This window comes from Varanus komodoensis, unplaced genomic scaffold (genome assembly GCF_004798865.1).
Source record: "Varanus komodoensis strain SLA01 unplaced genomic scaffold, ASM479886v1 scaffold53, whole genome shotgun sequence".
Taxonomy (NCBI): domain Eukaryota; kingdom Metazoa; phylum Chordata; class Lepidosauria; order Squamata; family Varanidae; genus Varanus; species Varanus komodoensis.
In genome coordinates this window covers 706,061-733,025 of record NW_025336126.1, presented here as the reverse complement: position 1 = coordinate 733,025, position 26,965 = coordinate 706,061, and the positions used below count along the sequence as shown (strand labels likewise).

At 42.7% G+C, this 26,965-nt stretch overlaps 1 protein-coding gene across 1 annotated transcript in view; it reads left to right on the top strand.

Moving 5' to 3' along the window:
* The window catches only part of ITGAL (integrin subunit alpha L), a 57,834-nt gene that overhangs the window by 20,432 nt on the left and 10,437 nt on the right, over window positions 1–26,965 (top strand). Inside the window, exons 3-23 of the mRNA XM_044447981.1 lie at window positions 947–1,050; window positions 2,052–2,116; window positions 5,100–5,214; window positions 8,498–8,628; window positions 10,941–11,086; window positions 12,016–12,160; window positions 13,241–13,403; window positions 14,487–14,575; window positions 14,753–14,885; window positions 16,264–16,412; window positions 16,676–16,813; window positions 16,936–17,139; window positions 17,915–18,045; window positions 18,425–18,585; window positions 20,130–20,281; window positions 20,930–21,058; window positions 21,637–21,710; window positions 22,856–22,997; window positions 23,300–23,407; window positions 24,641–24,720; window positions 25,555–25,641. Of these exons, the coding sequence (XP_044303916.1) occupies window positions 947–1,050; window positions 2,052–2,116; window positions 5,100–5,214; window positions 8,498–8,628; window positions 10,941–11,086; window positions 12,016–12,160; window positions 13,241–13,403; window positions 14,487–14,575; window positions 14,753–14,885; window positions 16,264–16,412; window positions 16,676–16,813; window positions 16,936–17,139; window positions 17,915–18,045; window positions 18,425–18,585; window positions 20,130–20,281; window positions 20,930–21,058; window positions 21,637–21,710; window positions 22,856–22,997; window positions 23,300–23,407; window positions 24,641–24,720; window positions 25,555–25,641 (2,646 nt within the window). The remainder of the gene's footprint in view (window positions 1–946; window positions 1,051–2,051; window positions 2,117–5,099; window positions 5,215–8,497; window positions 8,629–10,940; window positions 11,087–12,015; window positions 12,161–13,240; window positions 13,404–14,486; window positions 14,576–14,752; window positions 14,886–16,263; window positions 16,413–16,675; window positions 16,814–16,935; window positions 17,140–17,914; window positions 18,046–18,424; window positions 18,586–20,129; window positions 20,282–20,929; window positions 21,059–21,636; window positions 21,711–22,855; window positions 22,998–23,299; window positions 23,408–24,640; window positions 24,721–25,554; window positions 25,642–26,965) is intronic.

The window sequence follows — 26,965 nt, the reverse complement described above, 5'->3', positions numbered from 1 at the left end:
ACAACCATTGTGTCCAGTTCTGGGCACCAAGATTTAAGAAAGATGCAGGTAAATTACAAAGGGTCCAGTGGAGGACAACAAAAGTGATCCAGGGTTTGGAAATACAACCCTATGAGGAGAGACTGAGAGAACTGGGCATGATCAGCCTTGAGAAGAGAAACCTGAGGGGGGACATGATATCCCTCTATAAGTACCTCAAAGGCTGTCACAAGGAGGAAGGTCAAGATCTCTTCTTGCTGATGCCAGAGTGTAGGGCACGGAATAATCAATTCAAGCTGCACCAACCCAGATTCAGGTTATACATCAGGAAAAGTTTCCTCACTGTCAGAGCAATATGATGGTGCAACTAGCTGCCTAGAGTGGTGGTGGGTTCTTCCACACTGGAGACATTCAGAAAGAAACTGGACAGCTATCTGAGTGGAATGGTGTGACTTGGTGTCCTGCAACAGCAGGGGGTTGGACTCAATGGCCTTCATGGCCCCTTCCAACTCTACTATTCTATAATTCTATGAAAATCTGTAGTGAAACAGAAAATCTAAGCTATGCATTCCTATTAGGTTAAAGAAATGCATTTTTAACAGGCAGCAAACACTCTGCCTGTGTTTGCTGGTGCATATTCTACTGGGAGAGAATTCCAGAGGTGGAGTGCAGCACCCAAAAGCTCATGCCCCTGATTGTTGCCAGATGCACATGTGCAGGTGACAGAACATCCAAGAGACCCTGATCAGCAGCCAGTAGTGAACTCTCTTGAAGTGTTATATTGTCACAACTGGACAATGTTTCTGTTTGTCTGATGTCTCCATATCATAATTGCCAATCTATGATTCTGTAATGTTGTTAAAGGTACAGGAGCTGTCATGGTTTTATCCATGGACATGAAGCTTTGCAGAAAGGTTACATCTTTATTACTAGTTCCACTCTGTAACCACTATTACTTGTTTTTCAGCATTATTGTGGGAGCCCCTGGTGAGGGTGGTGAGCTGAAGTCCACAGGCAAGGTATACCAATGCAAAATGCAGAGTCGGGAGTGTGAGGATATTCACCTGGATGGTGAGTTGTGCAATGCTGGGGCATTGTAGGTCTTAAGTAAAAGCCTGACAGAATCTTCACTTTGTTACTACATTTTACTGCTGCAAATCCTCCAAGTCACTCAGGAGGGCAACATATATGTCATCCCCTTGCAATTTTTCCCAAGTGGAACAATTTTATGACTTAAGTTAGGCTGAGAAAGTGACAGGGCCAAAGTCCTTCAGTTTCAGGGATCTGAAATCCTGGCCAGATTCTGAAACTGTATCTACTGGTTCTCTGATCCCCTCCTTATGCTATACTTCATGATGTTTCCTTAGAGACCCCATATGGCACAAAAGCATCAGGTGTGTGCAAGTTTGCCCTGAAGTGTCATGGGGGCAACAAGGGAGGGGCGAGCAAGTTTATGGACTGTGGGGGTGGGGGGCAGACTGTCTCCATGGAATCCTTTGGGGAGCACACATTCACATATAGACAACTATTCATATACATACATTCTCTTGTATATTCCCTGTATCCATATACATGCACATACACATTCACTGATTCTGCTGGGAAGTGCTCAAGAGGTGACATTCTTGTGCATCATGTTTCCTAGCAGAACTGGGCTCCCTCCGCCTCAGAAATATTCATTCAGGAACTTATGAAGAGTCCCATTTCACTAGGAAGCAGATTGTGTGGGGTGACTTTCTTTGTACATCTTGTGAGATGGTGGCAAGAAGAACCGGGGAACACAGAACACCTGTGGCAGGCTGCACAGGAGGCTTTTGAAGGATGCATGCAGGCTGCAGGCTTCCCACCTCTGCTCTGTGGAGACTCTTCCCACCTCTAACTAACCCTGGTTCTCTCTCCAACCTATATTGATAATCCTGCATTGGAGGGCTCCTTAAGGGCTTTTAGATCTTGGCAGCTGATCAGACATGCAGAGAGAGATGTCTGTGGTTTGTGAGTATCTGTAGATAGGAGGTAAAGTCAGGTGAGTATCTCCTTCAGCATTAACATATTTGATTTCTGTCTCTTTGCAGAGAACTCTGGAATGCCCCATCTTGGCATGGTCCTGGAAAGCAACACAGATGGGTCTCAGATGATTGTGAGTCTGCACTTGAAAGCTGGAAGGGAAGAGGGTGCCTTTGAGCAGTCTGAACTGAGCACAGGGTTGGACAGGCTTTTTCAACAGCCACGTGACAGGCAGAAGTGAGCAGACAAGGCTGTCTGTGCCGGAGAAGATTTTGCTTTTGGGTGTTAAATGAGGTTCTGAAAGCTCCAGGGAGGGGGTGGCTTGATGGGGCCTTCATTTGGTCTTTGCACCTTTTATGTTCCTCCAGTCAACTGGTATTGTGCAATACTGCCCTGTCTGTGTTTCCTTGATCCATTAGCACTGGAAACCTCAGGCCAAATCCAGCCTTTCTGGAGTCCCAGACCATTCATCTTGGCATCTTCAGATGGCCACACTCCCTTTCCCTTGAGTGTCAATCGGTTGGCAGTTTTCCAGCTTTTAAGGATTTTCCTCCAGTTCTGATAGTTTAAAATGCTGCTTCTATGGCTTAGTTACTAGTGGTAAGAGCTATAAGCTAACATTTGCTAATATTTCGGCCCCACCCCTTTTTTTTTTTACCCCATCCTCACTGGAATGCACCTTCTCCAAAAAGGAATTCAGCCCTTGGGCTGAAAGAGATTCCCTACATATGCATTAGAGTCCCAGGAATCCTAAAAAGACTGGTCAGGAGATATTTTCATGCCTGAGGTGCAAACCCCAAATAGCAGGAAACCTTCAACACTAATTAATATTGGGCACAATCCTTTGGAAAGGGTTTTGGTACAGGTTGTATTCACATCATGCAGGCCTTGTGCTGGAGAAATTTGGATCATGCCCCTTGAACTGCATCATTCTTCATCATTTCTGTTTGACGTTTTCCACCTGAAGTAGCCCTTTCACTTTACCCCATCATAGAACTATCTTTGGTGGGTGGCATACAATGATCTGCTGCACTGTACTGCTACTTCCAGAATCCTTTTTCTAAGATTCCCAGCATTTCACAGAATCACAAAATAGTAGAATTGGAAGGGGCCACAAAGGCCATTGGTTGCAATGCGGGGCTCTAAGTTAAAACATCCCCAACAGATGTCTGCCCAGCTGCATCTTGAATGCCTACAGTGTAGGACAGCTTATGACTTCCCTAGGACATTGATTCCACTGTTGTTTGCTTGGACAGCCAGGAAGTTTTTCCTGATATTCAGAGGGAATCTGACTTCCTGTAATAATTCTGTATCCTGCATTCTGTGATGGTCAAGAAGAGAACCTGGCCTTTCTCTGTGCAGCATTTTCCAGTATTTGAAGAGTGCTATCATATCAATCTTCCTTTCTCATGGATAAGCATACCCAGGTCTTTCAGTCTCTCCTCAGAGGGCTTTGTTTCTAATCCCCAGATCATCTTTGTTGCCTTCCTCTGAAGCTTTTCCAGTTTGTCTGCATCTTTTTTAAACTGCAGCACTCAGAACTAGGCAAAGTATTCATTATGAGGCCTAACCAGTTCTGAGTAGATGGAAATAGTGCTTCATGTGCTTTGGGAATGATGTTTCTGTGACTGATGCCCAAAATAGCATTTGCTTTTTTTGTAGCTGCATCACATTGCTGACTCATATTCAGTTTGATATTTAAAGCAGTTCTAATATCTTTATCACTTGTGGTGTGGTTGAGCCAATATCCCTCATATTGTAACTATGTGTTTGAGTTCTTTTTTGCAGATGTAGAACTTGGCATTTGTCCCTACTGAGTTTAATCCTGTTGTTTTTAGTCCAGCACTCTTACCTACCTATCAAGATCAGCTTTGAATATTATTTCTGTCTTTCAGGATATTAGCTGTCCCACCCAATTTTGTGTCATCTGCAAATCTAATATGCATTCCCTGTATCTTCTCATTTAAATAATCTATTAAATATTGACAAGCACTGCATCATGAAATGAACCCTGCAGTATCCTGCTAATTACCTCTTCCAAGTTTGAGAAGCTGCCATTGATTCTGCAGCCAACTGTAGGTCCTCTTGATAGTTCCATCTAAACCAATTTTAGTTAGTCCGCTAACCAGGATATCATGGGACAAAAGCATTTGTCAAAAGCTTTGCTGAAGTCAACAGCATTCTGACAGATCACTAAGGAGGTTACCTTATCAAAAATGAGATCAGATTAGTCTGGCAGGATTTGTTCTTGACAAATTAATGTTGACTTCCTATAATTGCCACATTGTTTTCAATGTATTTGCTGAATAGACTGTTTTATAATCTGCTGAAGAATTTTCCAGAGATTATTCTAATTCCCAGGGTCCTCTTTTTTCCCTTTTTGAAGATAGGGACAGCATTAACTCTTCTCTAGCCATCTGGCACTTAACTCATTCTCCTGGATTTCTTAAAGATAATAGACAGTGGCTCTGAGATTTCTTCTGCCAGTCCCTTTACTACTCTAGGTTGCAGTTCAATGCACCCTGGAGATTTGAACTCACTGAAAATAATAGGTGTTCCTTGACAATTTGCCCATCAAGTTGTCATCCTCTCCCTTCAGATTGTATTTCAGCTTTGCCAGGGAGATCATAGACCCTTTTCTGGGAGAAGAATGAACCAAAATAGGAACTGAACACTTCTGCCTTTTCTTTATCATGTGTTATCAGTTTGTCATCCTCCATGAGTAGTTGAATTACCATTTATTAACTATCCCTGTATCTGAAGTCTTTTTTGTTGTTTGTAGCATTCCTCACTAACTTCAGCCCATTCTCAGCTTTAGCTTTCCAGACACAGTGCCTGCAATTCCATGCAACCTCCCTGAACTCTTCCTTTATAGCCTGGCCTTCCTTCCATTTCCTATACATGTCCTTTTTTGTTTCAGGTCATCTCTAAGCTTTTTGTGAAGCCACATTGGCTTTTACTCTTCTACCTTTGTTTCTTCTTGAAACTGTTTGTAATTGAATTCCCTTTTCCATTCATTTGGCTGATAACCTACCTTGTTCCAGAAAATTATTTGTCCCCACTGTTGTTGTTGTTGTGTTGTTGTTACTGTTAACTTGAACTATCTTCTCTTATAGGCATGTGGGTCAGGACATGAACAGCTTTGTGACAAAAATCTATATATGAGTGGGAAATGCTTTCTGTTTGATGACAAAATGAATGAACTCAAGAATATAACAACTGGGTACCAAAGTAAGTATGCTTTGACATTTGGACAGGGGTAGGTAGAAGATAGACTGAAATCTACTGATTGAAATCTTGGTGATTTTGCAGCACATCAACTGATTCCTAGTTGTTTAGCCATTCCAATTTTGGGGTCTAAATTGGAAAGTTAGAATCCCTGGTACATAGTGATACAGAGGCTGATTTGTATTTGTGCAGGCAACCAAGTGCTCATGGAGTGCAACAGGTAACTGGTGTTACCCCTGAGCCAGCAAGTCATTGCCATAAAAAAGGAGGTGGTGCTGGGTAGTGTGTGTGGGGTAGGAGAGTTGTAAACCCCTAATGTTCCCATATGCACTTCTCTGTGATGCATTGAAGTTCTTTAACCACAATTTATTTAAATAAAGCTGATCCCAGTGTCCTAGAGTCTGCCCTGAACAATCCCTAATCAATAACCCCAAAATTCAGGCTGTTGCACTTCCTGCCAAAGAGAGCAAAGTGCAGCACCAAAAAGAGCTGAAGCCTTCCTCCTATATCTCAACCCCACCCCCTGCCCCCATCCTCTTGTTCCTCCCTCCCAGCACCTCCCTCATACCAAAAAGAAGAGCTGAAGGCTTGCCTCCCCACATTGCAACCCCTTCCTCCCTATCCAGCCCCTGCCCCCTTGAAACTCCTTCCCTTCCGCTGCCTCTGCTGTGCTCATGCCTGCCTTCCAGGATATCCTGCTGCACAGTAAGCAACTCGGTGGTAAAAAATGTAGAAATTTTGAGTTGAGTTACCTGCTCTTTGCTCCAGCGTCGAGTCTGAGTTAACTTTGGTGAGAGAGGCTTCGGTGAATGGGGCGGCATAGAAGTCTCATTCATTCATTCATTCATTCATTCATTCATTCATTCATAAATAAATAAATAAATAAATAAATAAATAAATAAATAAAATTAACTAACTAACTAACTAACTAACTAACTAACTAACTAACTAACTAACTAACTTACTGATGTGACTTGTGGCTGACTTGGGAGCAAGTCACTTGACTTGAGTCTCTAATACCGCTTGCTGAGATGTCCTGGTGTGTGTAATTATATGAGGCACAGGAAGTTGCCTTGCTCTAGATCAGCGATGGCGAAACTATGGCACGCGTAGCAAAGCGGGCATGCAGAGCCCTCTCTGTTGGCATGTGAGCCAAGTCGCCCAAGCATCGCTGCAGCAGCCGAGCATCAGATAACAGCGTGCATAGGGGCCATGCACATGCTCAGAAAGGAGTAGAGACGGCAGTCAATGACATCATAGCCACGACCCATTAGCTGCGACTCATCCGAGCTTTCACATGGCCAGTCAGTGCACAGCCAAGAATATATATATATATATATATATATATATATATATATATATATATTTGCTTGGACTGGCTGTTTTCAGGTTTTATTGCAGTGTTGGCACTTTGCAATAAATAAGTGGGTTTGGTGTTGCAGTTTGAGCACTTTGTCTCTAAAAGGTTCGCCATCACTGAGTTGGAGTTAGAAAAATGAGGTGTCCTGGCATGATTCTGATGATTGAGATGTGCTTTGAATGGGCAGAAATGATAAGCTGTGCAGAAAAAGCTAGTCAAGGAAGGCTTTTTCAAAATCACATTATTTTCAATGGAGCGTTAGCCCTGTGTTAGGATTAGGGGAGTGCACCAGGGTAGGGTTAGGGCAGTGGTGGTAAACCTATGGCATGCATGCCACAGCGGGCACGCAGAGTCCTCACTGTCAGGCCAAGTCACCCCAGCAGTGCCCCAGTAGCCGAACATTGGACAGCAGCGCGCATAGGGGCCATGCGCATGCTTGAAAAGAGTAGAGGCGCCTGGCAATGATGTCAAAACACACGACTCATTACCTGCGTCTCGTTCAAGCTTTAACATGGCTGGTCAGTGCACTGCCAAGGAGATAGATAATCTAGCTATGTGTTGTTTTTTCTAAACTAAAATCTCCATTTTCAGGTTTTATTGTAGTGTTGGCACTTTTGTGATAAATAGGTGAGTTTTGGGTTGTAATTTGGGCACTCAGTCTCCAAAAGGTTCACAATCACTGCTCTAGATTAACTATGCTCACCGTAGCATCCTGCAACATGAGTAGGGTTGCTAATAATGCTGTAAGAGAAAGTATTTTCTGTTTTCAAAGTTGCATGCAATAAGGAGAACTTTTTCAATAAATTTTGCAAAATGGTTTTTTTAAACTGTACTTTGAAACGCACATTTTCCAAAATGCAATTGTGTGTATTAACAATGGGGAGAAATGTACACTTATGAAAAATACACATATAAATACACACTTTTCCTGTGCTAAATGTGTTCTTTGTATATTTGAATTAGTCAAATAACAAATCAAAAACAGGAGTAAGCTGAAACAAATGTCAAATGACTTTTGGAAAATTTAGGCAAGGTCAAAAATTGCCAGTTCCCAGTCCCTAGTTGCTCATTTTTGTATCAGCCCTTGCAGTTGTCTCATCAGATGCCTCTGGGAAGGCAGAGATTATGTTTACCTTCATGTGATCTGAAACTTCTCCATATTTCTTCTGATTTTGTCATATCAAGCTGCTATTGAAGGGGTAGGAGCAGGTCAGGAAGGTTGGAGATGGCATTCAAGGCACAGAGAGCAAGAGCTGATTTCTTCCTTGCCAATAGAGGTGAAGGTCTCAAAACCTCGCAAGTGTGACAGGGAAGGCAGCACAGTTTATGAAGTTTGTTCTGAGAAATGTCATGGTCAGCCACAGCATATAAAACCTTTACTGAGAAATTTCAAGGTGAACTAGTATGTTTATTGTGAAGCATTTTTCTGGGGTAGGAAAAAATGTGCAACCCTTCATTCCATTTTTAGAAAATAAAGAACCTCTAAATCTGAACATAATTTCTTAGGCAATATTTCTGCAGAACTCCTTATAAGACGTCAGATCAGTTAAACCACCCTTCTCTAACTGGGTTTCTTCCTGGTTTATTGGACTACAGTGTCCATTTTCCCTATATAGTACAGCCAAAGGTCATGCTGGCTGGGGTGTTGAGCATTATAGACCAACAATCTGGCCTACAGTGAAGTACCAGGTTGAGAAAGTATGAGCTAAACAGTGAAATATCAACATTTGACCTTAACGGGGACTGTGTGGATTGTTAGGAAAAGTCTGAGATGTATGAAACAGCATTCCTGATTTGGTTGGATAAATGCCTGGATCTGCCACAAGGAATCTTCATTGGTTCCCCCCCCCCCCACTAACTCAGCCCAGGGGCCCTGACTCTCACTTCTCTGCTTTTATATTCATCTTGGCTATCATCTACCCACAGAGTGCCTGAAAGGGAACGTGGATCTGGTATTTCTCTTTGATGGGTCAGAAAGCTTGAAGGATCATGAATTCAATTCTATTAAGAATTTCATGATTGATGTAATGAAGAAACTACGCAACAGCAGCATACATGTAAGATATACTTGCTGGATACTGGGGTGGGGGGAGTGGGAGAGGCACGAGGGTCACTGTCAGAGTCCCTGAGGGACCAGGCTGGTTTCTACACTTTAAAACAAGGGTGGACAACTGCAGGATGGGGTCTCAATCTGACCTTCTGGAGTACGTTCTCAGATGCCCATTCTCCCTTCTCAGATGCCCATTCTTAGTCACAAGGCATTCTGAAGCTATTCCATCTTTTCTTCTTTAATGGATATCCTGCAGTAAGAAAATAGATGTGAGTGGAAAAATGGGAATATTATGAGTGGACGGTGATATCACTGGCCCATCAAATTCTATGGATGAGGCAGGCTGATGATGCAGAAGAATCCCTATATGAAAACACCTGGATCTCCCAGGTTCCAGTCCAACACAGTGACTATTATGTGGATGTTCAGATGAATTTGATCTTTCCCTTTCCCACCAACTGCTGCTACATCATATCCTCTGGTGTGGATGGAATATAGTGGGATATATAGATAGATATAAGCATAGTACTTATGCTAGTGTAGAGAATCACTTTAATTTCAGCTTGCAATTTATAGCAGAAGAGCATTGATTCAGGAGCAGTACAAGTTGCTTGTCTAAAATCACCCCAAGATTCTTCTATAATGTTTAATCAGTTATAAGAACCATTTAGCAAGTTTCCCATGTAATGTTAATTAAAGGTTCCTGTTTTCTGGCTCTGTAACTGTTACTGCTTCTTCCTGAGTGTGGTGACAAGCTATTTGAAGAGTAACCTGTGAATTTCCCCTTGAATAACTTGATTAATTGCCCATTAGTGTTAATTTATGTATGTTTTGGAGGGTTCCTATAATTTTAATAAAGAAAAAATATTGCTATTCAGTCAATTGACAAAAGCAGAAAGAATAATTGCATGAGGAATTTATTATTCTCCCCTTTCCTGTGAGAGCAAAACTTATGAAGGCTGATTAAAGAAACAAGGCTCTCTGAGGGACAATCAATAGGCTATTCATCACTAATTTCTAAGAGATAATTATAAGAAAGTAACAGAACAGGATAGCCTGCTAACAGGAAGCTTTTAATTAAAGGCACAAGTACCCTGAAATGCTTCAGCTGTCCACACTGGACTGGTTTGTGCTAGAATTATGTTTATTTCTTTTAATCAGCAAAATTATGTTGCAAAAAACAGGATAACATAAAAACACAGGAATGCAAGAATTTGATAGTGAATGAATCTGAGTGTTCAATTAGAAATAGTAAACAAAGGATGGCGATTCCAGGAAAAAGAGCCATATTGTAGAAGCAAACCTGGAAAGGAGGGCTATTTTACTGAGGGCCCATGTCCTTCAACTGCAAATATTTGACCTGGAATTCTTTTCCAGCAGTGTTTATTTTATACACTCACATACTCATTTGTGACCAGCACAGCAGAACCTCTTGTCCATCCCTGCTCTTTAACAGCATAGTTCAGCTGCACGATCACTTCTTACAGTAGAGTGCCGTGGTGGCTGGGAGTGTGCTGTCTCTGTAGTCTGATAGATACTGGAGAGTTGCAGTAGTAATTACTCTTATTCCTTTCTTTCTGCCAGCTGTTTATTGCCAGAAGCAGAGGTGTGTACACTGCTTATTCTTCAATAGTAAACTGATAGACTATCCTGGCTGAATATCTTAGCTCAACAAGCAAATGGGATCTATCAGGCACCATGGCTATGAGAGGCCCCAAGCCAGGGTTAGCAATGTGTGCTCCTCCAGATATTGGTGGAATACCTCTCCCATCTGCCCTAGCCTGCATAGCCAATGAAAAGGATGGATGGAGTTGCCATCCGACAACATCTTGGATTGCCACAATCTGCCCTGCATTGCTTTACTCCACACATTCAGCAAAATTGCATGATAAGATAGTTTTATTCTAGGACCAGACCATTTCAGACTGTTGGCGGAGAGGGGAGTTACAGTTTTACGTGCTCTACATTTAACAAACAGCTCTCCATTTGCAGAAAACTAGCATACTATAGAGGGGCTATGGTAGAAACTTCCTTCTTACATGCTTAGTTTGTAGATGGAGGGGTCGGATGATTATAGCCTAAGGAAATATTCAACATGTGCCAATTCAAACACCTGCTCTATAAAGTGATGCAGTATTAGCCAGGCTGTACCATATGCTTTTGCCAAACATATATGTGGACTTTGTCTTCTCCCTTCTTAGACTTTCTTCCAAGATCCTTTATTCCCCAGCCTGTGCAAGAAGCTGAACATTGTTTTGTAGAGCAAGTTGGCAACAATGGCTTTAACACTGCTTCTCTTCTCCCTCCCAACTCTTCCAGTTTGCTGCTGTGCAGTTCTCATATGATGTCAAACTCGAATTTGATTTTAATGACTACATCAAGAATCCTGATCCTGATATGCTCTTGGCCCAGGTGGTACACGAAAAAAGCATTACAAACACCTTCAAAGCTGTTGAATATGTAGTGTGAGTAACTTGTTCAATTGGTGGTGGTTCATTGGGTTCATTGGGTGATAAATAGTGGGTGAGGGGTGTAGTCTGTTTTGCAATTCAGTCTCCATCACCTCAACCATTGGCTGGGGTTGATGGGATCTGTAGTCCAAAACATCCAGAGGATGCAAAGTTGAGGAAAGCTGCTATAAGCTAAAATTTTCAAAACAAAAGCCTCTCCTTCTGGCAGACTCCTTCCTAAGATTTTTGGACAACTATTTTGATCAGCTCCAGCCTCTATGACCAATGGTTAGTGTAAAACGGAGTTGTGCTCCAAATTATCTAGCAGGTACCATGCTGGGAAAGGTTGGTTTAGGATGAGCTCTCAGAATCCTGCCAAGGAATAGTTGGGGTAGTGCTTTTAATTGATGGGCTGCCACTTCCTCTGTAATGCTAATATAGATACTTTGCCTCTTACTTATTTTCTTCTCAAGGGGACCAGGTCCACAGATGGGAGGGGGCAACCAAAGAAAGGCAATTAAAGGAAGAAGGTGGACTAAAAGTCCACAATCAACAACACCTTGAAGACATCATATTTTATTTGCATTTATGTGAATTATCTTTGACAAGGAACAGTTCTGCAGAGTTTCAGACAACTGTGTTTCCTAGCTCTGCTAATCAAGATCATTTTGAAGACTGATGTGAGGGCTTTCCACTTGCAAAATATGTGCCTTACCACAGATAGATGGCCCTTTGGAAAAAAAGAACTTTAGCCAAGCCTCAGAGTTATCCAGAGTCCATTGAAACATCTCTCTTGTGGATGGATGGTGCCACTTTGGCTATCTAAAACCCACAGTCACATAACAAATTTGCTGTTAGCCTACAGCATATATGCATGTATAGTCCCCTGTGCACTAACTATATATAGTGCAATAGTTAATCACTTCCTCATTTGCTGTTGGCAGGAATAATGTTTTCATTCCTGAGCGTGGCATGAGAAAAGGAGCAAACAAAGTAATCATCATCATCACAGATGGAGAAGCCTCTGATGGAAACAATGGGAACGTAGAAGCTGCCAAGGCAAAAGGGATCTTACGCCTCATCATTGGGGTAAAGTATCTTGGATTTCTGTCTACTCGTTTCTTTTGGACCTAAAGGCAGTAATTCAGTTGTCCAAAATATAATAAACATTATATGTTACCAGATCCTGATTTTCTAAGTCAGTGCATTGTTGTCTCCAAAATCAGGCTCCTAGTCTTTACAGTTAAGGATACTCATGATTGTAAAGAGAAAATGAGCCAGGGTAACGCCACAAGAAGCATGCGGGAAGGCAGTGGGAAAGTTAGGCCCTCAGGGTGATACGCTGGTGAGGCTGACCCACTGCACAACCAGTGCCTTAAGGTTCTAACCAATGTGATGCAAAATCTATGAATAGAATCTCTTGTGCATTTTTAATTTAAAAACTGCCAGTTCGTATATAATAATTTTAATTGTAAAATTTCAACAAACCAAAAAAGGAAAATATTGCAGCTACATAAATTTGAATCTATCCATTTCAATGCATGGATATGAAATGCATGTGTATGAAAAGATGGCTTCTAAAAATTTATACAGAAGCTTCAACAAAAAGAGATAAATTATCCATATAAATATTAACTTGTACTACCTTCTCAGGCCTTGAAAGCACTAAGTCCTCAATACATTGCATTATAGAGCATAAGCATTCATTCATAATATCAGTATTTTAGGTGTCAAAAGGGTGCAGAAAATCCATTTCCACTGCTGTGTTTTAACTTCCAGGAAGCAGGTAGTGACTTTAAGAGGAAACATGCGTCAGTAAATAATGGAGTAGTTTATCTTAATAATGACCTCCTTCCAAAAAAGGCAACTACTGGGCACTGTCTGAAGAGGCATTGTGCTGTCCAGTAACACAGAACAATCCCGTGTGGGGTTTTAATCTATAAATCAACCAAAGATTACAAAAACCATATGTGCAGCCCATGAACATCTGTCTCTGTGAAATGGGGCATATGTAATAAAAGATTGGGCTACCTAGTTCTTCATTTCTATTCTTTCCCCTGTCCTCCTTTTGCTGGATATTTCTGGCTCCCTTGACTCTCTCCCTATTGTGGATTATGGAAATCCCAATCTCCTATCTTTGTTTCATTTGGTTCATCCTTGTCTCTGCAGATAGGGCATCGATTTAAAACTGAAGAGTCACAAAAAACGCTTCGAATACTTGCTTCAGAACCCACAAATCAATATCTGAAGGTCCTTGCTAGTTTTGAAGAGCTCAGAGACAGCTTCAGTGATCTCCAGTCAAAGATCTATACCCTTGAAGGAGGAGGCGATGGTACAGACTTCTGCTTTTGAAATTCATTTATTTGATTCATTTTTATGCCACTCCTTGGCCAAAAAGTCTCCCAGGGAGATATATAATCAATTAAACAAGACAGTCCCTGTGTGCAGGATTATAATCTAAAAAGAAATGACACACAAGGAAAAGGGAGGGGGAAGGAAGTGGGAAAAATAATTCTTGTATTAGAGTTGGTGGAAGGGCCCTGCTTTCCCTCTCGTCTCCTTCAGTACGGCTTGTTGGAATGGCTATTGCTGGTGACATAGAATCCTTAACATTTGTTCAAAGCTTCCTGGCAAACAACTGGCCAGTTTGGAACTTTGGTGAGGCTACCTTTTATGGTACAGCCTGCCAGCATAAGACACACATTGCAAAGCATGCCTGAAGTTTCTATTCAAGTGGTGCTGTCAACCACAATGCAAAATTGGCAGACAGGTGGAATCTTCTAATCATCACCCAGTGTCAGCGATTAAGAGCTTCTCTATATGAAGTATATATTGGGTGCTTGTGATTCCCCATTCACTGTAGTTTGCTGGTGCTTTACATGATGTTATCACCCTCCAGAGCCTTTCCTGTGCGTTCCAAGCATTCCCATGCCTTTTTTCTTAGATCAAGGAAAATGTAGCATTATATGGAGAATGAGAAGTTTATGTATTTTTGTAATTCTGCTATATCACAGTACCACATTGCGGTTATGTAACAGAACATGTAGAAAATCAGAAAGAAAATCCTTGTTTTTAGATCACACAGTATCCTGCGTAGAATTCAAAAAACAGTAGCCTTGGTAAAGTGGTGGGTTTATTTAGGGATGTCCTGTTGCCTGGGGTAACTCAACAGTGAGGTGATGTTTCTGAACATACCCCAGGATACAGTCCACATCTGTGTATTGTGATAGCGATGTTCTCCAGGAGCATTGCTCAGTTAACTTTTGGCAGAACACTAACTGATACTGATTTTTCCAGCACTAGCTTCATTGGTCACCTGGTGCCAAGACCCAGCTTCTGGAATGAGAGGGAAGCATCAATTTATCTAATATATATATATATATCCCATCCTCTGATCAGTGTCCATTGCTTGCAGGTGACAGGAGCGACAGCAGCATCTTCCACCTGGAGATGTCATCCAGTGGATTCAGTGCAGATATATCTCAGATGGGGCTGAACCCACAGGTGTGTTGTGGAAGGACAAGTCTCACATAATGTGATTCTAAACATGCCTGTTTGGAACAAGCCCTGCTGGGGTCAGAGTTATTTACTCCCACCAGGCAGACATGGTCTAGGGTTGCTACTTCTGCCGCCAAGGGATCCTCATGCATTTTTAAGCCTCTTCCTTTTTCTCTACTGCAGGGCCGGACAGTCCTGGGGGCTGTGGGGGCTGACAACTGGGCAGGGGGCCTGCTAGAGCAGCAGAAAGATTTCACCAGTGAAAGATTTATCACCACCCCATTGTTCAGGAAGGAGATGGCTGGGGCCTATTTGGGTGAGTAGGGACATGACCTGCAACCCTCTGTGTCTCTGCACCATCAGCATAATTAGCTGGTCTCTTTCTTTCAGCTCTGTAGGAGGCTTTTCTTACTGAACTGGGCAGTGTACAGCCATATTTCATATGGGGAGTCATACCTGCATAGGGTTGCCATTCAATTTGACCTTTATCCTTCTGTCACATTCCCCTTGTTTCCAATATTTTAAAGATTACTCATATAATCAATTGCAACTTACAACAGTGACAGAAAAAATAAGTGCTTAGGCCTAAAATGAGTCAGACTGTCACACATGCTTAAGGGTTAATTTTGACTAACAGCACTAACTAAGGGAAATGCGGGGGCGGGGGCAATGCTAAATTGTTCAGTGTTTAGGAAACAAGGTAAGGTTAGCCATAAGCTCTCTGGGCCTCAGCTGGAGGAAAATGGTAATTGATAACTAGCTTGTTCTCCTCTAAGATGGTCATTTCCCTCTCTTACCACAGGGAGCCAACCTTCTGTGGAATCCATGGCTATTAACTATGATGGTTCTAAGCTTCCAGACTTAGAGGGATATTTGGCCAGATCCAGCAGAAACCTTCTTGCATTCGTAATCGCTGTGATTACATAGAACAATAAGCCAGGATTATGGGAAAAAGACAGAATCTACAATATGATGGTCCCAAACAAGCCTAGATCCATAAGCCAAGAATAAACCCTGCTTTACAGTCTTGGTTTGTAAAGGATAAACATGAATCAAACTTTGTGCAAATACTCACCAATCACATTCAGCAGCAAGTCAAGCTAGAGGCTCTGAATCTAGTCTTTCCTGTAATATACTAAAAAGTTAATGCCTTTAGGCAAGTGATTGTAAACACACCCTTGTCCTCAGGATGTGATCTGGAACTTTAAAAAGCAAAATGGTATAACTGAAGTTTGGTCAAATAAATCTGATCCATTGGGTCAAATATATTCTCAGGCATTTTTCATTTCAGCTGTAACTTTCAAAAGTTGCTTCCTCTCAGAAGAGGAAAGGAACTCTTCACAGGCCCAAAGTCCTTGTCTGCAGGCTCATTTTTAAAATAGAAGTATTTTTCCTGAGCACAGCACATGCTCAGAGATACTTATCAGACCCTTTTATTGGAGAAAAGCTTTGTTCTTCTTGGCACTCCTATATTTTGAAAGTAAACCTGGGCAGCTTGGAACTGAGGCAGATGGCTGTGTTTTCTCTGGCAAATCTTTGCAACTGTTAATGTGTGGGTTCTTAGCAAGTTTCTGGTCTTCCCTGTTGGAAAATTTTTAAAGGGTATATTTTTTGTGCGAAATTGTTTTCAATCTATACATTCTTCTTTTCTAGTATTTCCAGCTAATTATATTTTGTGTTCTTTTTGTTTGCAGGGTATGCATTGAAACTCCTGCAGCGTCAATCGAGAGAGTTCTATGCTGTTGGTGCCCCCCGATACCAACATGTGGGAAGGGTCCTTGTATTTGAGGTTAATGCCAGCACTACCAACTGGACTTTAAAGCAGGAGTTTGAAGGACAGCAGGTGAAGAAAATGGGGACTGCAGGGAACTGTCTGGATACTCTGATCAATTGGGATGTCCACTGTTTGGGCTGGAATGAGCAAAATGATGATAATGGTGGGCCCAGTAGACCCATTCAGTGTCTCCCTCCCTGTGTAGGGAAATGTCTGGAGGGCCACACCTTCCCCATCTGTGCACAATGCAAATGCTAAACCATGTATCCCTGTTTGCATCTCCTATCCCATCCCCATTTTCATCCTGGGCATTTTTATATTTGTTTTTGCAGACTGGGTCCTATTTTGGGGCTGTGCTGTGTGTCGTGGATGTGGACAACAATCAGGAGACAGATCTACTCCTCGTTGGGGCCCAGATGCAATTTACTGAGACAGAAGGAGGCTGTGTGTATGTGTATGGCTGGGTGCAGGTAAGCACACTGGGCACCTTCTGTGCACTCATGGGGTTCCTGGAGTGCATGGCAGATTCTGAATGGCACACCTCTCTCTCTCTCTCTCTCTCTCTCTCTCTCTCTCTCTCTCTCTCTCTCAGGATAATCTCATTCTTCAGGGGAAGCTTCATGGGGTCTCAGGATACCCTTTGGGCAGGTTTGGAGCTGCCATCACAGACTTGGCAGATATCAATGGGGATGGTTGGACAGATGTGGCTGTGGGAGCTCCCTTGGAAGAGGAGGAGAAGGGAGCCATCTACATCTATAACGGCTACAAGAAAGGTCTGCAGATGTCCTATAGCCAGGTAACTGAATGGATCTGCAGAGGTGATTTCCATGCTTGTGTTCCCCCAGAAAATAGCCAGCTTGATACAGGAAATGAGCATAATTATTTAAGTCTCCTGTGAGCCTAAGAAACCTATCCATCAGGCCTTATCCTCTCTGTTCATTAAACTGTTTGTCTAGGGAGGACCCCTCTAGCTCTGGGTTCCCTGCATGGATTGGCTGGCCTATAAGGCCTTCTCCAATTTAATGGATCGGTGACTCTGTCAAAAGTGAGCTTCCCCAACCTAGTACCTTCCAGATGTTTTGGATTACAATTCCCAACATTCTTGACTATGGGACTGAAAAGATCTGGAGGGCACCAAGTTGAAGAAGGCTGCAATAGAGACTTTAGCCAGGATCCATATCCCAGGTAAAGCACAAAGGCAGGAGCTAAGGAGTGTGGTGATGTTTCCTTCCACTTTTGACAGAGATCTTTCTTTCCTTCTCAACATATGTTATCTGGGCAGCTTACAAAGCAAAGAATAAATTATTAGGATATATCATGGTGATAAAACTGCAAGCATGAACCACACTAAATCCACAGTACAATGAAGCTTAAAACCCTGTTCTGTTTGGAAGCTCCATTGTGGTAGTGATCATGTATAGACAGAAGTGGAAGATCTGCTGGATCAGATGAAAGGTCCAGCAAGTTGCCAACACCACAATCAGTAATGCGTTGTGTTAAAAAGTGTGTTCTATTTTCTGTCCTGAATCAACTGGCTGCATTGCTGCCCTGTCATTATTTCTCTCCAACAGAGGATTAAAGGAGAGGACATTTCTCCCAGTTTGAAATTCTTTGGAAGGTCTATCCATGGAAAGACAGACCTTGATGAAGATGGGCTCATAGACATCACAGTGGGAGCTTCGGGCGAGGTTATGGTAGTCCGGTGAGTGACTAACTAAGAAACAAGTGTCTTGGGTTCTCCCAGATGGGGCTGTTGGGGCCCTGGGGCCCTAGAGGTCTGGGAAATAAAGCTGGGTATATTTGTGAATGAACAGTGAATGAAGTATGAATTTAGATAGGGACATAAGGGCTTTCCCAAACTCATGGCTTCCAGATGTGTTGGACTGGACTGCAAGTCCCACCATTTCTAGCTACATGCCAGCTTAGAATGATAGGAGTGTAATCCAGTACATTTCAAGGGACACATGTAGCTCTTGGACTTCTCAGGGGTTGAATATCTGTTGTTAATAAAATAGCTACTAAACATGATGGGAGATTTGTAGGGTATAGAAGATATAATCTGTCTTTTCTTGTACTTGCAGCTCCAGACCCATTGTTACTGTGGCTGCACAAGTGTCTTTTCAACCTGTTCAAATCCGAGTGGCAGATGTAGAGTGTTTTGGGGATGCCCAGGTCTGGCAGAATAAAGTGCTCAACCTCAACATTTGTTTTAACACCAGTTTGGACACCAAAAGCTACAAAGGTAAGAGTTGCAGAGGGGAATGGAAGTGCTCTTTAACCCTAATCCTACAAATCAGGAAAGAATTCAGCATCTACACTTGTAGCAGAGATTGAAATGGGGCAAGGCAAGGGGTTTGTTTTTCCACATGGGTTACTTTCACATGAATCCCTATAATGACTATTATTTTATGGAGAATCCAGACTATGTCATTGCCAGTCCATCAGATTCCAATATTTTCTGGGAGATTCCCCTTTTTTTCAGACCTGGTTGGTGGCAATTTTTCTTTGCACTTAAAATGAGATTGCAATGCCAGTTTACTCAGTGTGGGCTGGGCTGGCAAATGCTACTGAGCCTTTTCAGAGTACTGTATTTTTAATTAAAAGGTTCTTCCTTACTGATTTTGCCATTTTTATTGCTTGGTTTTAACCTCAGCAGCATTCTGGTAATTAACAGGGCTTTTCTACAGGAGGCATTCATGATCATTCCCTACACAGATTTATTTACAGGTTCTTTAGACAATGAGGTGACCTTCCAGTTTTGCTTCAGGGTCTAAAGAGGTTGTCTTGTCTTGTCTTGTCTTGCTTTTTCTGAGCAAGGAAAATTTGGTATTTAAATGTAAAACTGAAAAGAAACACTTTTCACTTGTGTATTTGCACTACTCTGCTGTAGCACAGTGCCAATTGGAGTTTATATAGCAGAAAAGCAGGAAACATTCTTCATGTAATGCTCAAATCCCAATTCTGTAATAAAAGCAAAAGTAGATACAACCAATTAACACCTTGTAAAAAAAAGTCCTCTTAATTACAGTGCCCATTCTTGTGTGAGGAGGGCTTTAACTACTGATACAACTTGATTTACACATGTGTGTGCACACACACAGACACACAGAGGAAAACCACTGTTTTGTTATGAGAGAAAGAAAAAGAGGACATTATGATAGAAGAACAGTAATCAAAGCTGAAAGTGAACTTCCAAAGGCCAAGAAAGAGTCCATCCATCAGGAATGCTGCCATTTTACCAAACAGAAAACAAAAGTGACTGCAAGGAGGCTACTAACTGACATGGCAATGGACCTTTTCTGAATGCAACATACTTCTGATTCAAGTTTGTAGAAGAGCCTGGCTTAAAATAGCATTATATTAAGTGCTGTGTGAACCCACCATTGTATTCATTCTGCTTCCAGCTGATTGCAGGGAAACAATGCATCTCAGTGGCACTGAGGGCTTGGAGCACGGAAGTGACCCAGAGCTGATCTATGTGTGTACTTTTTTCTTGAATGTTCATGTTTACAGAGATTCTGTACTGATTTATAAGCAGAAATGTACAGCAGTAGCTCATCTCATCATCACCATATGCCTACGCTGGAAAAGGGATTGTCTTTTGGAATTCTGTTTATTTTTCTGCTGTTAAAGGCACAAGATGTCTGATATTTAGAAGATGGCAAGCTTAATCACAAGTTTCTCTTCTAATTAGATTCCAAACTGCTCTTACTACCCCACCAGTCCCCTTAAATCAAGAATGTTAACTCCTTGCTGCCATCAGCCTCTTTCCCTCCTACTCTCCAGGACCTCTCTCTGCTAGCCTCCTCTTCCATTTGGAGATTGATGGAAACAGGGTAAAGAACCGAGGCATATTTAGTAATGGCAAGAAGGTCACAGATGGAGTCCATAGCATCACACTAGGACAACTGTGCATACCAGAAATTATTAACATCACGGTAAATACAGGCTTATTTTCATTTTATGCATCTACATTCTGGGTGGAATGTGGCAGCTGCTCACATAAAACGATGCAGGGTACAGAGAAAGTGGCTCAGTGGCCTTTCTCATAGTACCAGAAGCCAGGGTCATGAAATGGATGGTAGGAATTTCAGGGCAGATTAAAGGAAGTACCTCTTGACATGCTGTGCATAGTTAAACCAAGCATGGAATTTGCTTCCACAAGATGTAATGAAGGGTACTAATCTGGATGGCTTTAAAGGTGGATTAGGCAAGTTCATGAGGACAAGGCTATCAATGGCTACTAGCCATGGTGACTATATATCACCACCTGTATCAGAGGCAGTAAGCCAGGCAGCTTGGGTGGGAGTGTGCTATTGCTCTCATGTCTTGCTTTTGTGGGTTTACTATTGGGTTATCTGCTTGGCCACTCTGCAAGCAGAATCTGGGTTAGATAGTCCTTTTCTCTGATCCATAACAGTTCCTCTGTAGTTCTTATATGGACATGCCTTGGGTGTTTTTAAAAGTGTAGTTTCTTCTAGAGTACAGTCGGCCCCATATGCATGGCCCCTTTCTTAGGAAAGGTCCAGCTTATATTCATAAGTGAGAAGTGGAGTTATATGGCAGCTGTCTCCATTTCCTTGTAGAATTGCATTGAGGATTACCTCTCACCTATCAAGGTCATGGTGGACTACTCCTTTGTGGATGACAACGAACCTACCAAGGGGCACCCCAAGCCTGTTCTGAACTCCCTAAAGAACAGGACAGTGGCTGAGGTGAGAGGTGGGAGCTAGGAGGACCTAGCTCAATTTTCAAGGACTAGATAGAAAATAACTTTCTGGGAGGGGAAGGGTTGTAATTTTGAGCAAGCAAGGAAGGAATTTGAAAAAGGGTTGAGTCAAGCAATTTTGGACAGGGGAAAGGTAGAATGTTGGTCACATTTATTTATTTATTATTTAGAATTTTTGTATGCCGTCCCATCGCCTGAGCCTCGGGACGGCTTACATAAAATAAATAAACATAATACAAATAGTGCAAATAAAATCCAGATTCACCGTGGCTGCAAATTAAATCCTATAGATGATATTAAAAGTTGTTAAAATATTGTTTAAATAAAAAGGTCTTAGCCTGGTGCCAAAAAACAAATAACGACGGTACCAGGTGGACCCCTCTGGGGAGCACATTCCATAGGTGGGGCGCCACCGCAGAGAAAGCCCTCCTCCGGTTATTTAGCCTCCTAATGTCTTTCCCGGAGGGTTCCCGGAGGAGGGCCTCTGCTGCCGATCTCAGGGGGTGGGAGGGCAAATACATGATGCATATTAACTACTCTGATTCTCTTACTGGACATTTTTAGATTCCTTTTCAGAAGAACTGTGGGTCAGATGATATATGTGAGGCTGACATGAAAATATCGTTCCATGATTCTGGGTATGTGGACCATCTATGATGTAAGCAGTTTCTGCAGATGGCACACTATGAGCACAAATGAAATGCAGCAGGGCAGCCTTCTCCCAGTGCAGTTGTGTTGAGGGAGCTGCAACAGTTGGAGGACAGGACATTTTTTAAATAATAAGACTCCTTAGCATGCATACAGTGTATCTCAAGTGTTCACAGTACTTTTTCATAGCAGTCTTTACAACAGCCCTGCAAGGTGTTATGCTTTCTCATAATATGAGCATAGGCTGAGGCTGAGAGAGTAGTGGCTTGGAATATCCACACTACAAAAATTTAATGACTGTAGGAGCCAAAGGAAACCATGACTGGGTACATACAGAGAAGCAGTTCTAGAGAATACCATCGGGAAATTTAAACCTCAGGTAGCCACATTTGGGGATAAATTCCAGTTAAGACCCAGTGTTGAGTAAATTTTGTTTCACATTTGGTTATTATTTTTCAGTGGTAGCTTAGATTGAATTGCATACCAGGTAACAGTCTTATTTAATAACAGTCTCCTGCAAAACCTCAGATTTGTTGTTTAAGGGACTGCTAAGAATTTTCTTTTGGAGATCCCTAATCCTTTTTATAACACAGTACTATATTTTTCAATGTTCCAGTGATGCAGGGAAAGAATTGTCATTAAATCACTAACGTAAATATGCCCTGTGAAAAATCTGGGCTGAAGCTGTTTGGTGAGTTCTTGGCTGAAGTGAGATGTGAATGCTATCTCGGCTTTCCAGTGTACTCAGTCATGCCCCCTAATTCAGGCCCTAAGGCTGGACTGCGAAACTTCTGTTAGCCTGTGGGCCAAATTTCATTTTGGATAAGTTTCTAAGGTCATATTCCAGTGTGGGTATTGCCAATGGCAAAAGAGACAAGACCAAAACACTAAAAATGCCAGCACATTTTAGCTTAAAGCTTTTACTTTTAGTAACCAGCCCTCAGAGAGGTATTTCAGCCTTTTTTAGAATGGGGAAAACACTGCACAAAATCTTGGAAACTACCAATCGGTCAGTGATTGGAAGAAAGGGGACAGGGCTAGGGGAAGTGAGTGCAGGTGCACCTGGACCTGAAGTTCTACAGAACTGCTCTAAGTGCTGCTATTCAAGATGTCCATCCAACACCCTCTTTATCAGGTCCAAGACACTGGTTATTTTTCCTCAACGCTATCTGGAAGTGAACTTGGAGGTAGAAAACCAACAAGAAGATGCCTATTTTGTGACTCTCCATGTGCTTCACATACCTGGCCTCTCCTTTCGCAAATCTTCTGTTATCAGGGTATGTATTTCATCTGCAAAAAGGCAGGGTTTCACCTTTGCTGCCACACCATGTGTTGTGAGCTTCTTCACTGGGCTAACAGCAGGCCAAGATGCCACTTTCTGCTACCAGAGTAAATGACTGAACAGGGGCAATCTGAAAGTTTTGAGAATCGGGTCCAGGGGCAGGGGGCAGGGGGCGGGGCAACTGTCCTTGCTTGTCCAAGGAGCTCAGGATGCTTGAAAATTCGGTCCATTCATAAATTTGCAAGAGGAAATTTACAACTGAATTTGCATCTTTGGCTTTTTTTTTTTTTTGCACAGCCCAATAGTCCACAGATCATCGTAAGGTGTGACAGCATGTTGCAAGGTCAGGATGTCAAGGGCCTCTCTTGCAATATCAGCCATCCAGTCTACAGAAATAACACAAAGGTGAGGATGTGATAGCACCAGTGTGGCACTTGGGGCCAACAGTAATCCAAATTTTACTATCTGGTATGCAAGACTAAATGTGATGTAGGGCTAAGTTCTGAACTTGTGGTCTCAACTCAAAGCTGGTGGGCTGAGCCCTAAGGAGCAGTCTGAGGGGAGCCACTGTGCAAGACAGGAGGCAGAATCAAGGAGAAAGCCTATAGACAGAACCAAGCAGAAAGCTAAATGATACACCGATATACCAGTTTTCAGGAAGACAGTGTTGTTTGACCAGGCTTAACTGATACAGGAAGCCCTCCTTCATGCCTTCTTGCTGAGGAGGATTCAGTAGCCAGCCCAGGTGGGCATGAACATTGCAAGACCTGTGGGAATTAAACCACCTAGGTCAGGGGTACGCCACATTTTTGCCCCAAAGCTCACCTGTGAGAGTGGGTGGTGCATCAGGGGCCATGTGGCAGCAGTGGGTAGGCCCACAAGTTCCCCCTTCCCTGCCTCACACACAATTTCCTCCTAACTTCCTGTCAGGGGAAGGAGGGATCTTCATCAGGAGCTTAAATTACTTTTGCAAGGCAGGGATGTTTTTCTCTCTGTTAGAAGATAAGCAGTGGCTGTTCTGGTTTACGTCTCAGAAATGACATTATTATGAGGAACATCCACAAGTATGGACGGCTAGAGTGGCAAAAGAGTTTCCTTCCTTCTGTATGCTACAGTTTCCCTCTTGATAATGTTTTTGAGAGAGAAACTATAGAGTTCATTGGGAGAGAGCAGCAAAATGTCTGTTTCAGGTCCTGGAGGAGAAAAGGTACAGCAGGAGAGGTGCAGGGACACAAATGGGGAAGGTGTGTCCGGCCATTAGGAGCTCTATGGGCTGCAGAGGAGATCCCTACGGACTGCAGGTTACCTGGGCAGAAAATGCAACACGCACCTTAGTAGCTCACCAGATGAAGGCAGCTGCACACAGATGGAAATTTCCTAGTTCCGTCTTCCCCAAGTGGCATTCCACTCATATCAACATCTTCTAAGCTCAAGAGGATATATAATCTGTAAAATGCATCTTAAAGGCAGCCATGAGTGTAACATTAAAGGAAGTGTGGGTGGAGGGAACATCATTTTGTGTGTCAAGGTATACATATTCCATTATCCAGCAATCTGGGGATGAAAGGCTCCTGAATGAAGGAGGAAGAAGATAATATGAATTGTCTTACTCTGTTTCTTTTCCCTGTTCCATTTCAGACTTTGATCCAGCTCTGCTTTGATGGCAATACTGAAAGTCAGTGGGGAGACAACTTGGACTTGGAGGCATATGTCAGCAGGTAAGCTTTTTCTGTCTGCTGCTCTGAACCCTTTTCTGCTGTTCTTTTATACAGCATTAGCACTATGCTATAGTACAGGGGTCCTCAAACTTTTTGAACAGGGGCCAGATGAAAGGTGCCAGCGATGGGCGCGGGCCAGGCCGGGGGGCAGGGGGGGGAGACGCATGCACAGCGAGACAGGGCAGGCATGAACAGAGTTCGTTTTCTCTGAGAGAGTCCAAAACAATCTCCTTGCTCGCAAGCCGGCGCCTCACCACACGTGTGCGCGCGCCCGGCAAGTCCAAAACCTCTGGCGGGCTGGGTAAATAGGCATGGTGGGCCAGATCCAGCCCGTGGGCTGTAGTGTGAGGACCCATGCTATAGTAGATGCTTAGAAGTGTCCTGTGGTGTTTCCAGATGAAGTTCTTATCATTCACAAAATTTCAGGCTACCCAGTCATCTTCCATTCATAATCCGTTTCTTTCTCATGCTTCTCTATCTTTTAACTTATGGAAAAAAATAAGGCAAAAACGATGGAATAGCTGCACAGTGCCTTCTAATTCGTAGCACTAAGATCTCTCTGTCTGGAAACACCTCTGCCTCCTAAGCACAGGGCTTTCACTCAAGATAGGGAAGGAGAAAGAATGTTGGGGGCTTGAGAAGATGTACCGGGCAGAGTTAGAAAAACTTATCATACTGCAATATAGGAGGCATGTGGAGAATTATGTACTGCAAAATTTATGTAAAAGCTTTTGGCTGCATATGAATGCAGAAGTTGGAACTGTTTGTGGAACAAGCACATTTAAGAATACGTTGTGTCTTCATGGCCACTATGTGACTCTCTCTGCCTTATAGCAACAATGAGAAGAACGACACGCTTCACGATAACAAGGCCAATATTACCATCCCGGTCCAGTATCCCATCCACATAATTGTTAATAGGTAAGAGACGGACTGCCTTTTCTCTCCTCCCCTGCCCCCACAGATGAGGGCAGAGTTAAAAAAAACCTTAGCTAGGATTGGAGAAATGATTCTGTGTAAGTGCATGCCTAGAATTTGGTATTGCTTGCAGTATTCAGCATCCTGAATGCCTCACACCTTTGTCTCTCTGTGGATATGTCTTGTCCTTTTGTGTGTCTGCTTCTATGCAGGATAAAAGCTTATCCACATAAAACTGTATGTCAGATAGAAGTCTACAGGAGATCCCTTTCCCCCTATTTCTAGCGGTTATTTTGGGTATGGGTGTGGGGGGGGAGGGGGGTGATTTGATTTGTACTCATGTGATCTGTGAAGTACTATAGCTCCAGCCTGGGCTTACTATCTCAGTGAGAACTAGGTCAAAGAACTACACCAAATGCCACATAAGAGATCTCTGAATGGATCTAGCAGCTTTAAGGTTCATGTTTTAAAAACTCATCTGCAGGAGATGGTCAAATATTTGAAAGCATCTGCAGTGGGGTGGAGGAGAAGCAAGTGGGTATTTAGCTCTTTACCCTCACAATAGCTTCTCAATCAAAATTTGATTTCTTGTCTTCAGCTGCTGCTGCTTATTTTTCTCTTTGAAGGGAAGAATAGGTTGCTATGTTTTTCTCCTTTTCTGGGGGCAGGGGAGATTTTTATTGGGAGAAGAAATTGGAGGGCTAAGTGCTAAATATCACTTTTCCCCACTGTGTGCTTCCCACAAATTTGCTAGCACCTTCACAGCTACAGTGAAGTTGGGAGTGCAGTGATTCGGGATCTATGAACATAAATTGCAGAATGAAGACTGGGTAAAAAGACAGATTAATCCCAAACCCGGTCCTTGCCACATGATTCATAGAATAGTAGATAGCACTATGATAGCACTTTTCAAATACTTGAAAGGTTGTCACAGAGAGGAATGCCAGGATTTCTTCTCAATCATCCCAGACTGCAGGACATGGAATAATGGGCTTAAGTCACAGAAAGCCAGATTCCAGCTAGGTATCAGGAAAAAATCCTGCCTGTTAGAGCAGTACAGCAGTGGAACAATAACCTAGGGAGGCGGTGGGCTCTCCCACACTGGAGGCATCCATGTGGCGCTTGGACGGCCCTCTGTCAGGGTTGCTTTAACTTGTGGACCTGCACTGAGCAGGGTGTTGGGCTCTGTGGCCTTATAGGCGCCTTCCAGCTGTACTATTCTGTGCTCCTATGAGTGGCTTTAAATGGGGATTTGATGACTACATGGTGGAGAAGCCTTGCAATGGCTGTATTCCTGAAAATGATCTAGTATCAGGAGCAGTATGCA